The sequence below is a fragment of the Mesoplodon bidens genome, assembly GCF_964165515.1.
Source record: "Mesoplodon bidens genome assembly, chromosome: 7".
In the NCBI taxonomy this organism is placed as follows: Eukaryota; Metazoa; Chordata; class Mammalia; order Artiodactyla; family Ziphiidae; genus Mesoplodon; species Mesoplodon bidens.
The window spans coordinates 60,201,403-60,215,727 of NC_138164.1; the positions used below are offsets into that span (position 1 = coordinate 60,201,403).

Here is a 14,325-nt window from a genome sequence, read left to right on the forward strand (position 1 = left end):
TCTGAGTTCTAGCCTGGGCTGTGCCACTTATTAGCTGTGGGACCTTGGGCAAGTCACTATACCTTTCAAAACTTCAGGTCTGTTGTCTCATAAACTGGCAATAATAACCACTCCTTAATTGCTTCATAGTATTGACTGTGAGGATCAAAAATCAAGTGTCAGCCAGTCTTACAGTTTCTACTTCTGCTGTCTGTCTACTCTTCCATCCCCACAGGTGTGGACAGCTCCAATGGAAGCTCTCATCACCTCTTACCTGAATTATTGCAACCGCTTCCTCACTGTTCTGTTTGTTTTTAAACCTGCCAACTCCAATCTCCAAGCTGCAGTCAGAGTGATATTTCTAAGACCTAAACCTAATCACAAAAACTTCTTTCTTAAAACCATTCCATGATTCTCCATTACCTAACTCCTTGTGTGGCACTCGAGGCCCCTCGTGATCTAGTCCTATGATCTCTCTAGAGTCACCGTTCTCACTCTCAAACCCTACAGGACAGCCACACAAACTGTTCACCATTCCCAGACTATGCCAAGAAGCATCACTTCTCTGTATTTTTGCTCACACTGCTCACTCTTCCTGGCATGTCCTTCCCCAAATGCCACCTAGTAGACATTTATTAATCCATCAACCAGGAGCTGAAGACTCACCTCTACTATGAAGTCCTTCTTTTCCCCACTTCTTGATCACAGCCCCCTCATGTATCCCACTTGGTTCACTATCCCAGTTCCTGTGATTCTTAGAAGCCCCTGTACTTGCTAGATTGTCCATCTCCTCTGCTAAACTTTGAGCTCCTTGAAAACAGGAACCCTGTCTTACTGAACTTTGTATCTTCAAAGGACCAGCTTAGGGTCTGGGACAGGACATTTTGTGAAGAGAAGAGCTCCATACATACACTTCAGTATTTCTATTTCAGATGCTATAACAGGAGGGGTGAGGAGGCAGGAGAGCTTCTCTCACTTTATATGGAGTCTTCTGTTCAAGTTCATATATCCTGAGGCAAACAAACACGACTCCTCATAAACAATAAGAGAAACGGGTCTGTGACTAGCAATACTGAAAGAATAAGATTATAAGAGGGCAACCTGTTAGCATTTAAAGGGACCTCAGAGATCATCTGGAATAAAACACTTTATCTATGGCCTGGAGACATTAGCAAATTGCCCAAGATCACGCAGCCCATAGCAGTAGCAAGAAGAGATTTTCACAGCTCATCTCCTAAAAGATGTGCCACACACAAATTCAATTTTCAACATCCAAATAATTCAAGGTTAAAAGTTGAGAAAGTGTGCAGAGACTTTACGAAAACATTGTCCTGAGCAGCCCAGGTGAGGGTGGTGAAAGCAGCAAGTCCCTCCTATGGTCCCTTCCTGTCTATGACAAAAAAGGACCTAGTCAAGTTACACTGCTGGGACCCTCACAGGTGCCCAGAAGTTCCCGTGGTGCCTTGGGCCTGGAGTCCACACTGCCCAGAGAATCCAGTTCTGGTCCCTGGCTTATTAGCACACTTGACCCTCACCTCTCACCATCCAGGAAAATGCCCCCAAGATGAGCCAGAGCTCAAGATCTGGGCTAAGGGAATAGATTGTATCTAAAGTTAACCAGGTCTTCAAACATGTGAGACTGCCAATGGAGATGGAAAATCTGATCGTGGGGCAGACTGGTGTTTTGCATTCTTACAGGCATAATCCAGGTACTCCTCCGCAGGGGTTGCCATAAAGCCAAAAGAGGAGCCATAGAGACCCAGGAATTTTTGTTCACTTGTTTGTTTGAATTCAGCAGCCATGTGAGGGTAAAGGTTTCCGACCTAGGTCAGATGGGACCCCAGAGGTGAGGAAGGGGAGAGACGCCTTTTAGTGCCATGATCCTTCACTGCTGCCCTAGGGGACGGTTCACGTGTGTCTCCAACCCATGATTTTGCACCATCAGACATGTTCCTGCATGCTTCAGGAACTGCTGCTGAGCCACCTGGGGGAGCCCAAGCCTAGGGGATGGGATTTGGGGAGGGAAGGAGAGGGGATCTACTGTTGTTACGAGATAACACATTCATAGGCCATAATACAGATGAGGAAAAATAGCTCTCCTACCATAAGCTGAATGCAGGAACTGAAACTCTGTTGGATAGAAATGTTAGTTGAAATTACCACTAAGAATCTGTGCAAGTAGTACATATTGCAGTTACAAAAACAAACTTTGTCTTAAAAAAGCAGTTTCCCCCAGGCTACGCAAGAAACAGTGAACGCAGAGGGTGCAAAGTACCTCTACCCTGGAGAGGGTGACAGACTTGCCATCCAGGAAAGCCCATTCATTGAGGAAGGGTACATCCTTGGATGCCATGACATCCTCCAGGCAGCTGACCCAGAAGCTGCCTGGAAGTGTGTAAGTCCAAGTTCCTGCTCTTTGCTTGTCCATGCTAAGAATAAATTTCAAGTCTCCCAAGCATTGCAAAAGGACTTCACACATGACAGAGGCTTTATGTGCCAGAGGAGGTAAAGGTTCAGGGACAAAATCATCATCTTTGGCCTCTGAAGAGCTCTGTTTAAAGTCCTAGAGGGCCAGGACCAATGCAGAGGCACTTAATTCCCTGAGACCTTTGGGAGAGCGTGGTGCTGTACAAGGGGCACAGACTGTGGGCAGACAGCTTGGCTTTGAATCTGAGCTCCACTGCTTTTTAGCTGTGCAACTTTGGACATGTTATTTAACCTCTCTGAGCAAAACTGAAGGCAAGAAGCTCTAACTCACAAGATTACGGAAAAAAAATTAACATTTGTGACAAGACTTGCATAGTGTCTGGAACACGGCAGGTGTTCAGAAAACTCAAATTCCTTTTCCCTCCCATTCCCCAGGTTCATCATATGCAAAATGGGAGTAATTGTACTTTACAGTGCTGCTATGGAATCAAGTGAGACAACAGATGACAATGACTGATAAACAGATTTTTTTTGTGAGGAGGTATTTCATTTTTATCTATATTAGTTATCCTGTTTATCCTTTCCCTTCATTTTCAAGTCAGATTACCATTAATATGACCCATCCTTTGGTCTCCAGATTTTGAAAACAAGTCTCTATTGGCTCTGCCTCCTGCGGGGCCAAAGAGTTCTTAAGTAAGATCCCTGAAGTCATTAAGAGCTTGGAAGAAAGCTTCAAGTACCCACATTGCTTTCAGAACCAATGAAGGAGTGAAATATTTCCCTGCATCCTGGATAGAGGACATCTTTGGGTATTCAGAGCTGCTAAAAATAGCTCTTTCTGAAGCAACTTCTTGGTCTTCTTGAAAAAGCTGAGAGGAATTTAAACCTGAGAGCCTGGCTCCTTTGCAGGCTTCTATCCCGCAAGCATCTCTCAGCATCACAAACGGCCAGCTCTGGGAGGAAGCTTAGAGTACATACACTGTCCTCTCTGACCTTGAGTCAGCTCCTCCACTGCAGTCAGGAGACCTGGTAAAAGCAGAGGCCAGCCTCCCAACATATGACACAGACCAGTTGTGTGTATGTGTAACTCCAAAGGGAAAAGGATCTGCCCAAAGTCACACCAAAATCAGTAGCAGAGTCAGTGCTATAACTCCGGTCTTCCAACTCCCAGTTTGGGGCTTTTGACACAATGTGCTAATACCACCACCCTGTCTAGTGGACTGTGTGAGAAAATAGTCTGGGTTGGTTTAGTCACAGCTTAGAAATATGGTGACTTTTCAAAAGTAAAATTGGGGAAAATCTAGTTAGACGTGGGTTGATATTTTGTGTGCTTTAAAATTAAAACTTAATCAGTACTTTACACATGCCAGGAGCTTTCCAATCTCTCCCTTCCCCGCATCCCCACAATCTCAGGCTCTTCCTGTCTGCTCTCCCTTTCCTCGCTAATCTGACTGCTCTAGTCTAACACCTCAATTTTTCTCTAGCCGACTGCAACTATAACATTGTGGTTAAGAATGCATGCGGGGGGCTTCCCTGGTGGCGCAGTGGTTAAGAATCCTCCTGCCAATGAAGGGGACACGGGTTCAAGCCCTGGTCCGGGAAGATCCCACATGCTGTGGAGCAACTAAGCCCGTGAGCCACAACTACTGAGCCTGCGCTCTAGAGGCCATGAGAGACAACCACTAAAGCCCGCACGCCTAGAGCCCATGCTCTGCAACAAGAGAAGCCACCGCAATGGGAAGCCCGCACACCGCAATGAAGAGTAGCCCCCACTCACTTCAACTAGAGAAAGCCCGCGCACAGCAACAAAGACCCAACATAGCCAAAAATTAAAATAAATTAAATAAATAAAAAAAAGACCCAATGCAGCCAAAAATAAATAAATAAGTAAATACATTTTTTTAAAATGCATGCAGGGACTTCCCTGTTGGCACAGTGGTTAAGAATCCACCTGCCAATGCAGGGGACACGGGTTCGATACCTGGTCCAGGAAGATCCCACATGCCGTGGAGCAACTAAGCCATGCACCACAACTACTGAGCCTGCGCTCTAGAGCCCGCGAGCCACAACTACTGAGCCCACGTGCCACAACTACTGTAGCCTGCGCACCTACAGCTTGTGCTCCACAACTAGAGAAGCCACCGCAATGAGAAGCACGTGCACAGCAACAAAGAGTAGCCCCCACTCGCCACAACTAGAGAAAGCCCGCGCAGCAACGAAGACCCAAAGCAGCCCAAAATAAATAAGATATAAATAAATTATTTTAAAAAGTCACAATTGCCAAATAAAACAAATGGTATTAAAAAAAATAATTACTAAACAAGAAAATGAGGGTATTATGACATTCAAGGCCTTTCCAAATCTGGCCCTCGCACATCTGTAGTCCAGATTCATCTATTACGCCGCCACCCTAGAGCCTATGCTTCAACCATTCTCACTACTTCAAGGTTCTTCAGTGTCATTCCTCACACCTCCATGTCTTTGCCCAGGCTCTACTCTGCCTAGAATGCCCAACTCTTCCTTTGCATGTTTAAAAGAATGCCTCTTAACAGCAACAACAAAAAAACAACCAACCAAACAAAAAAGAATGCCTCTTACTTCTCCCTCAAGTCTCCACTGCTAGGTCCTCTGTGAAGCCTCCCCTACACCCTCAACCCCAGGCAGAGGTTGTTCCCTCCTCCACTTCCTCTCCTCTTGTACATATTCCTTTTACAATATTCATCACACCGTACAGCCATGAATTTGTTCACACGTCAGCTTCCAAATGGACTGCAAGCTACTTCAGGCAAAGACAGCATCCTTCCTTTTTTCTATTCTAGTGTGGAGGACATTCAGCAAATAAATACTTGTTGAGTAAATGAAGAGGAACTTACATAAAACCATCTACAACCACGAGGTAGGTGTAGCACATTTCTCAGAGAGGTGAGGTAACTTGTCTAAGGACTCACAACTAGTGAGTTGAGTAATCAGAATTCAAACCCAGGACTTACTAACTACAGAGCCCACACTCTTTCTCCTGCTCCTTGAGTATTAAAGCACCAGCTGAGAGTGGCTTGTTTTTTTTTGAGCGTGGGGGTCAAGATGGTGGTAAAACCTCTGCATTGCTCCCAAACTGAAACAAACTTCGATACTTTCAAATCTATTTCAACCTCTACCCAAGGAGTGTTGGGCCTTTATCATTTTTGAAAAACAAGTTCCTCGCTGCAGCTTGAAAATGTGGCAAGTCTCTCACTCTCTTCCAAATCCATGTCCAGGAAGGGGTGGGTGGGTGGGTGGTGTGTGTGTGTGTATATGTGTCAATGGCAGCCTCAGGGGAAACTGAGGATGTGTGTGTGTGTGTGTGTGTGTCAACGGCAGCCTCAGGGGAAACCGAGGGTGTGTGTGTCAATGGCAGCCTCAGGGGAAACCGAGGATGTGTGTGTGTGTGTGTGTGTGTGTGTCAATGGCAGCCTCAGGGGAAACCGAGGATGTATGTGTGTGTGTGTGTGTGTGTCAATGGCAGCCTCAGGGGAAACCGAGGATGTATGTGTGTGTGTGTGTGTGTCAATGGCAGCCTCAGGGGAAACCGAGGATGTGTGTGTGTGTGTGTGTGTGTGTGTGTGTGTGTCAATGGCAGCCTCAGGGGAAACCGAGGATGTGTGTGTGTGTGTGTGTGTGTGTGTGTCAACGGCAGCCTCAGGGGAAACCGAGGATGTGTGTGTGTGTGTGTGTGTGTGTGTGTGTCAACGGCAGCTTCAGGGGAAACCGAGCAAAAACTGGGTGTGGATACTGGGAGAGCAGAAAAGGTTCTGTGAGGAGGATACACGTCTCAGATATTCCAGCAGAAGAGAGATGGGCCAACTTTAAGTCCCAAGGAGAATGGAAGAAATTCTATTCCCGGAGGCTGAACTGCCCCAGTTCCCAGAGGGGACTCCCTGGACAATCAAGCATGGACAGGCTGAGCCCAGAGCAATTAAGGACATGGAAAGGCCAGCTAGTGTTTTGGGCTCTTTTTTCCCAAATAGAGCCTCACCTCCCACCCCACTCACCACTGCTGTCTTCACTTTCTCCTTACCTGGAGCATAACTGGGGCTATTGGTGGGGTACAGGCTGGGATTGTAGGCAGGGGCTGCAGCTGGATAGGCTGTAGGGTAACCTATGAAGAGACAAAAAAGTTCCATTTAGTTGGGCAAGAAGAAAGCAGATTTCTGAGGAAATGGAATCCAAGTCCCAAGCTTGGCCTTCAGCCTCTTCATGGGCCATTTCAGGTAGTATATGTGACTGGTTTTAGCCTCTCAAGAAAAATCACCAATACCACAGTCCCAACATATACACATTTTTCTGTCTGTTTTTTAAAAGCAGTACAAGAAATATATGTCTATATGCTCACTGTAAAAAACCCTGAAACACTTTGGAAGTATATATGGTAGAGAGTGTAAGTTTACTTTCACATTCCTGCCATAATACTACTCTCCTCCCCAGAGATAATAGCAGTTTGGCATCTATGTCTCCAGATAGTTTTCCATGCATTTTTATACACATATATTCAGTGGTGAGCTAGTAAATATTTAACGACTGGCTCAAGGGGACTGGGGTGGAGCCCTATTTGTAGCATTTGCTAAGTTCCACGGTGTAAGCACTCCCAACCATGGCCAATTGCAAGCTACCAACATCACTGAATAAGTAGCTGAGAAGCTCACAATTGGCTCCAGAGAGCCCACACAAGCCTGATCCAGTCCACCACTGCATATTATATATAGGGATTTAAAAAACTTTTTTTAATTGTGACAAAATATATATAAGATAAAATTTGTGATTTTAACCATTTAAGTGTACAATTCAGTGGCACTAATTACATTCACAATGTTGTGCAACAATCCCCACTATGTATTTCTAAAAGTTTTTAACCACCCCAAACAGAACTCTGTACCCATTAAGCAATAGCACTCCATTCCCTCTTCCCATAACCCATCTTAACTTCTTTTTTTTTTTTAACATCTTTATTGGAGTATAATTGCTTTACAATGGTGTGTTAGCTTCTGCTTGATAACAAAGTGAATCAGTTATACATATACATATGTTCCCATATCTCTTCCCTCTTGCATCTCCCTCCCTCCCACCCTCCCTATCCCACCTCTCTAGGTGGTCAAAAAGCACGGAGCTGATCTCCCTGTGCTATGTGGCTGCTTCCCACTAGCTATCTGTTTTACATTTGGTAGTGTATATATGTCCATGCCACTCTCTCATTTTGTCCCAGTTTACCCTTCCCCCTCCCCATATCCTCAAGTCCATTCTCTACGTCTGCGTCTTTATTCCTGTCCTGCCCTGAGGTTCTTCATGATTAACTTCTAATCTACTTTCTGTCTCTATGAATTTGCCTATTCTAGATATTTTGTGTATTCTAACACATGGAATCAAACACTATTTATCCTTTTGGGCCTGGCTTCTTAGCATAATTTTTTCAGAGTTCATTCATGTTTTAGCATGTATCAGAACTTCATTCCTTTTTATGGCTGAGTAATATTCCACTGTGTATGTATATATATATATATATATATATATATATATATATATATATATATATATATATATATATATATATATATATCACATTTTGTTTATTCATTCACCTGTTGATGGACACTTGGGTTGTTTCCACCTTTTGGATATTGTGAATAATGCTGCTGTGAACACTGATATACAAGTATCAGTTTGAGTCCCTGTTTTCAATTTTTGGGGGTATATACTGAGGAGCAGAATTGCTGGGTTATATGGTAATTTTATCTTTAGCTTTTTGAGGAACCACCAAATTGTTTTTCACAGTGGCTATACCATTTTACACTCCCACCAGCAATGCACAAGGGTTCCAATTTTTACACATCCTCACCAACATTTGTTATTTTCTATTTTTTAAAAAATTATAGCCGTCCTAGCAGGTGTGAATCGGTATCTCTTTGTGGTTTTGATGCACATTTCCCTAATGATTAATGATGCTGAACATCTTTTCATGTGCTTATTGGTCATTTGTACGTTTGTTTGGAGAAATGTCTATTCAAAACATTTGCCCACTTAAAAAGTTGGGTTGTTTTGTTGTTGAATTGTAGGACTTTTTAAATATATTCTGGATATTAAACCTTTATCAGATTTGTCATACTGAGTGAAGTAAGCCAGACAGACAAATATATGATATCGCTTATATGTGGAATCTAAAAAAAAAGGTACAAATGAACTTATTTACAAAACAGAAATAGAGTCACAGATGTAGAAAACAAACTTATGGTTACTGGGGGGGGAAGTGGGGGGAGGGGGATAAATTGGGAAATTGGGATTGACATATACAACACTACTATATATAAAATAGATAACTAATAAGGACCTACTGTATAGCATAGGTCAGTTCTCTGTAATGAACTATATGGAAGAAGAATCTAAAAATGAGTGGATATATGTATATGTATAACTGATTCACTTTGCTGTTCAGCAGAAACTAACAACATTGTAAATCAACTATACTCCATTAAAAACTAAGAAAACAAAAAACTTTACCAGATTTAATTTTGATGAAATCCAATTTATCTATTTTTCCTTTGTTGCTCATGTTTTTGGTGTCATATCTAAGAATACACTTGCTAAATCCAAGGTCATGAAGATTTACCCTATATTTTCTTCTAAGAGTTTTAAGGCTTGACACTTATATTTATATCATTGATCCTTTTTTTTTGGCTGTGCTGCACGGCTTGTGGGGATCTTAGTTCCCCGACCAGGGACTGAACCCGGGCCCTCGGCAGTGAAAGCATGGAGTCCTAACCACTGGACTTCCAGGGAATTCCCATCATTAATTCATTTTTGTATATGGTGTGAGATAAGGGTAAATGTTGTTTTAAATTCTATTTTTTCACTTTAACATTATAAGCATTTTCCCACATAATTCTCTTCAAGACACTTTTTAATATCTTGATAATATTCCATTATGTAGATATATCAAATTATTTAACCATAACTCTATTTTTATAGGTTTACTTTGTTTGCAAATTTTCATTATTATAAATAAAGGTATGAGAACAACCCAAATAAATCTTTGGCTGCATTTCTAATTATTTTTTCAGGAATGAGTTCTAGAAGTGAGCTTTCTAGGTCAAAAGATAGTGCTATTTTTATTTTTATTTTTATTTATTTATTTATTTATTTATTTTTTTGCAGTACGTGGGCCTCTCACTGTTGTGGCCTCTCCCATTGTGGAGCACAGGCTCCGGACGCGCAGGCTCAGCGGCCATGGCTCTGTGGCCCAGCCGCCCCGCGGCATGTGGGATCCTCCCGGACCGGGGCACGAACCCGTGTCCCCTGCATCGGCAGGCGGACTCTCAACCACTGCGCCACCAGGGAAGCCCGATAGTGCTATTTTTAAAGCCCATTCATTCAACAAATATTTCAGTATCTACTCTGTGCCAGACACTGTGATCCCTGCTCTTGTGGAGCTTACATTTTAAGATGGTTGGAGAAGGCAGTGGATAAATAGTAAATATTAAAAAAACAGTCTTAAGTGCTATGGAAAAGAGAAAAAAAAAGGGCAGGGTAAAGGGCATCAGACGTGCCACGGTGTTGGGACTGCACTATTAAATAGGGTAACCAGTATAAGACACACTGAGAAAGTAAGGTTTCCACACAGACTTGAAGGAAATAGAGTTAACCAAGCAAGATGGCTGAAGGAAGAGCATTTCACAGGAAGGAAACAGTCAGTTCAAAGGCCCTAAGTTGGGAGTATATGATATGGGACATGTCTGAGGAATAGCAAAGAGGCCAGTGTAGCTGAAGTGGAACAAGCGAGAGGGAAAGTAGTAGTAGAGGAGTCAGAGAGATAAAAGGCTGGTCAGTTCATGTAGGGCCTTCAGGCTACTGTAAGGACTTCAACTTTTACTCTGAGTGAAATGATAAGCCATGATGGGGTCTTGAGCAAAATAATAACATGGTCTGACTTATGTTTGAAAAGAGTCACTCTGATTGCTGTGTGGAAAACAGACTATAATGGGGGAAGAGTAGAGAAGCAGAGAGACCAGTTAGGAGGCTACTGCAAACTCCTTGCAATAGATGATGGGGCTCAGATCAGGGAATTAGCAGCAGAAATGATGAGAAGTGACATGCTAAGAGTCTTCACATACTTTGACACTCTATTTTCTAGAAAGACTATCAATTTGTACTCACACTAGCAGTGTGTAAGTGCCTGTCTCACTGCTCCCTGCAGTTTTTAAATGCTCACTGGTATTTTGACTGACAATGGAAAGCTGATTTTAAAAGTCAAAGATTAAATCCCTAAACCCCTAAAAGCTTCTTTGGGATTTATAAATATTGAGTTTTAATAATGTATCTTTGTTAATATACCTCTCCCTAAATCCTTTCCAATTCCGAAGAAAATTCATCTCTCTTTACTCCCAATCATTTTCTGATTTCAGAACAAAGGCAGCCAACTTGTTGTCACTTAATTAGCAATATGGAGGTCTGCCACTTCTCAAGGAGAAAGTCAAGGGTTTAATCTGGGAAGTGAAGTGACCTGGTCTCATGGCTGAAATCTGTATTCAGCTTCATGTGAGAGATTGTACAGCCAAGGGTAATCATACCCCTATTATGTCATTTCAGATGTCTTTTACTTTAGGGGCAATTACAGGATCTTCCTTCAGTGTTTCTAAGTAGACTTATTTTTCATTCACTTGAATTTGGCAGGTATCAAAGAATGGCAGCATTAGAAAGAGCCCTCTTCATTTTCTAGGTGACATCCTTAGGCTGAGAAAAAGGAAGGGATTAGGGTCACAGACTGCAGAGGTTAGAAGCACCTTCAAGGCCATTTGAGGCTAGGGCTACTCTGCAACACACTCGCGCATCATTCATCCCAGCTCTTATGCCTCTACTGACCATAATAAACTCTGTCCTTCCCTGAGACTTGGCAGCCCCCTCCACCGTGAAACTGCTCTGATTGTCTGAAAGGGACTTCTCATACTTCACCAAACTCTATCTGTACCTTCTACCCTGTAGAACAGAACAAATTTGAAGACACATGCGTCCCCAATGACAGACCTTATCAGAGTGTACTTCCATGGTTTGTTTACATTTCCTGTCCTCCCCCCTTTCCCCAATCTGTAAGCTTCTTGAAGGCATAGCTATGTCTCATTTGCCTGTACACAGGAGCTCTTGGTCGGTTCCTATTTTCTACTCCCTGAGCGCACAACCACCTCCTCTTCCCCTCAGCCTGGACAGCAAGCATCCAAGCTTCTCAAACACAGGGTGGTGATGAATAGTCTGTGTGGCCAGTAGAGAGTATCCCTTCCCAACCATCAACTTCCCCTGTCCAAAAAGGGCATCATATGAAAGCTGGGCTTCCTTCCTACAACTTTTCTGGGTTTGTTTCTTTTGTTTCCTTGTCCCCAACTGATATTACTCATCCTGCTGCCTCTGGTGATGATGCTGGCATCTCTAGTGCCTATAGCACAGATAACTGCAGAGAATAGGTACTCAATAAAGAGATTACCCAGGGCATTGTATTCTGGAGCTATGAAAGGTTTAAAGACAAAAGAAACAAATCCAAGAGGGTCCCTGGCTTTGAGAGTGTCACCAAGTAATGAGGGAGAAAAACAGATGAGTGGACAGTTAGAATGCAGCCCGAAAAGTGCCATGACAAGGATGTAAAGTGAGCAGAGAAGGGGCCTTCATCAACCAACATTTATTTAGTACCTACTGTCTGCCAGGGATTATACTGGGCACTAGGTGTCCCTTGATGTGGACAAAAAAAGGGGAGGAAGAACATTCCAGGCAGAAGGATGAAGGGTAGCATTTTGGGGACATCCATAAGTGGCTTGGCTTGTACCCTCCTTGGCTCTATGAAGCAGGATTGATGGGTTAACCACACCTAAAAGGGTGGGTTGCCTTTTAGGTCTTGATCTCATCATTTTGTCTTCTTGTGACCATATCTCCCTTTACAGTCATTGACCCTAACTTACCTTTTCAGTTTCATCTGTCCACTACCTATGCCCTAGTTTCATATTGCTAGACTGGACTGCTGTCCTGAACTCCAGACTCACAGTATCTAACTACCTACTTAACATCTCCACTTGGACGTTTGCTAGACATCAAGGCTATATGGGTAGAGTGGCTAAGAGTATGGTCTCTGGAGCTAGATCTAAGCTTAGGTTTGAATTCCAGCAACACCACTAATTATTTGTGTGACCTTGGGCCACTTACTTAACTTCTCTGTGCTTTAGTTTTCCCATTTGTAAAGTAGGAATAATAATATTATTTACTAATAGGTTGCTGTAAAGTATCAAATTAGTAAGACCTCAAAGTACTAGGAGCCAGGCAAACAGTTAAGACTTCCAAAAGTTAGCTATTATTATTTTAAACTTATGACATTCAAAATTAAATATTTACTTTTATCTTCCCATTCCCTTCCAAATCTGTTCTCTAAGCTTTTTCTCCACACCATTAAATGAAAACTCATTCTTCTACCTCCTCAGGCCAAAAATCTTAGAGTCATCCTTGACTCTACTCTTCTTCTATCCACATCTAATCCATCAGCAAGTCCTTTCAGTTCCACCTTTAGAATATATTTAAAATCTGACCACATCTCATTGCCTATATACTTTCTATCCTAGTCCAAGTCATCATTATTTCTCACCTAGATTATTGCAATAGCTTCTTAACGGGTCTCCCTGCTTCTACCTTTGATCCTATGCAGTCTCTTTACCACAGCAGCCAGAACAGATCCATTAAAACATTAAATCAGATCATGACACTCCTCTCTTTAAGCCCCACAGTAGCTTCCCAAGACAACTACGGTGAAATCCTTTCAATGACCCACCTGGACTTCAGCTACCTCTCTAACCTCCTCGCCTTGCCCCCATGCTAATCTACTCCAGCCACAATGGCCTCCTTGTTGTTCTTCAAATGTGTCAAGCACTTTCCCATCTCAGAGCCTTTACCCTGTCCCTTTCTTCCCTTCTGGAACTCTGTTCAAAGGTCACCTTACATTCTTTCTAAAATACTACCTTCAACTTTCATTACTCTCTGTGCTCCTTATCATGCTTTGTTTTCCTTCACAGCAGTTAACAACCTGATATACTATATGTTTACGTACTTATGGGAGACTGCCTATCTCCCACTACTAGAATGTAAGCTTCAGGTCATAGTAACACTTGCTAGACTGTGGCTATTACCTGCTGAAGTCTCCTCTCAGCACACTCCCAAGACTGTGGGGCTCTGCCCCACCAAAGCGAGTGGAGCGCACTCCAAGTCCCAGTTCCCCAAGACTGCCTGGATCTGTTGAAGTGCATTGGGGGTAAAGACATGGAATTCAAATAATACACCATGGATATTTCACCCATCACTCAGACAAAAGATATTTTCATACATGCTATGTCATTCAAGCCTCAAAACAACACTAATGTTATTTTCCCCATTTTGTAGATAAGAAAATCAAGGCTCAAAGAGGTAAAGTGATTTTTTGGCTGAGATTATTCAGTAAATCAGTGGTGGGAACTGGCCTTTTCCACACCTACCAAATAACTATGACTTGCTCCTTGGGAACAAGTGTGCCCCTCCTGTATTTATATTCTTTGGAGGTCAAGAGTGAAGAGAATAAATGGACACAAATGAGCTTTTCTCCTCTGTACCTCAAAGGCTACAGTAGTGATCAGGTTTCCCAAGATTCTGATGTGTACATTTTAACTGCTTTACAGATGTTAATACAATCTAATCCCTTTTACTTGTTGCTACTAGGATTAGGACTGAAGAAATGTAAAGCTATTTTTTTGATTAATATGGAAATTAGAAATTACTTTCAAGAGAAATCAGAAACTATTTCTGAAACTACTTGATCTTTAGGAAGTAAAAATAGAGTATCAAAAAGGTAGTGGAAGACTAACTCCTTGGGTCAGGAAGACAAAGAGGATTATTCCT

The 14,325-nt window shown here is 42.6% G+C and overlaps 1 protein-coding gene across 2 annotated transcripts in view; it reads right to left on the reverse strand.

The window, feature by feature from the left end:
• Positions 1-14,325, reverse strand: part of FAM168A (family with sequence similarity 168 member A) — a 214,318-nt gene that overhangs the window by 15,837 nt on the left and 184,156 nt on the right. Inside the window, exons 3-4 of one of the 2 annotated variants that reach the window (XM_081239109.1) lie at positions 6,461-6,541; positions 2,083-2,109 (exon numbers count right to left, since the gene is read on the reverse strand). In XM_081239109.1, the coding sequence (XP_081095235.1) occupies positions 2,083-2,109; positions 6,461-6,541 (108 nt within the window). The remainder of the gene's footprint in view (positions 1-2,082; positions 2,110-6,460; positions 6,542-14,325) is intronic. The other variant, XM_081239110.1, reaches the window with a different exon arrangement.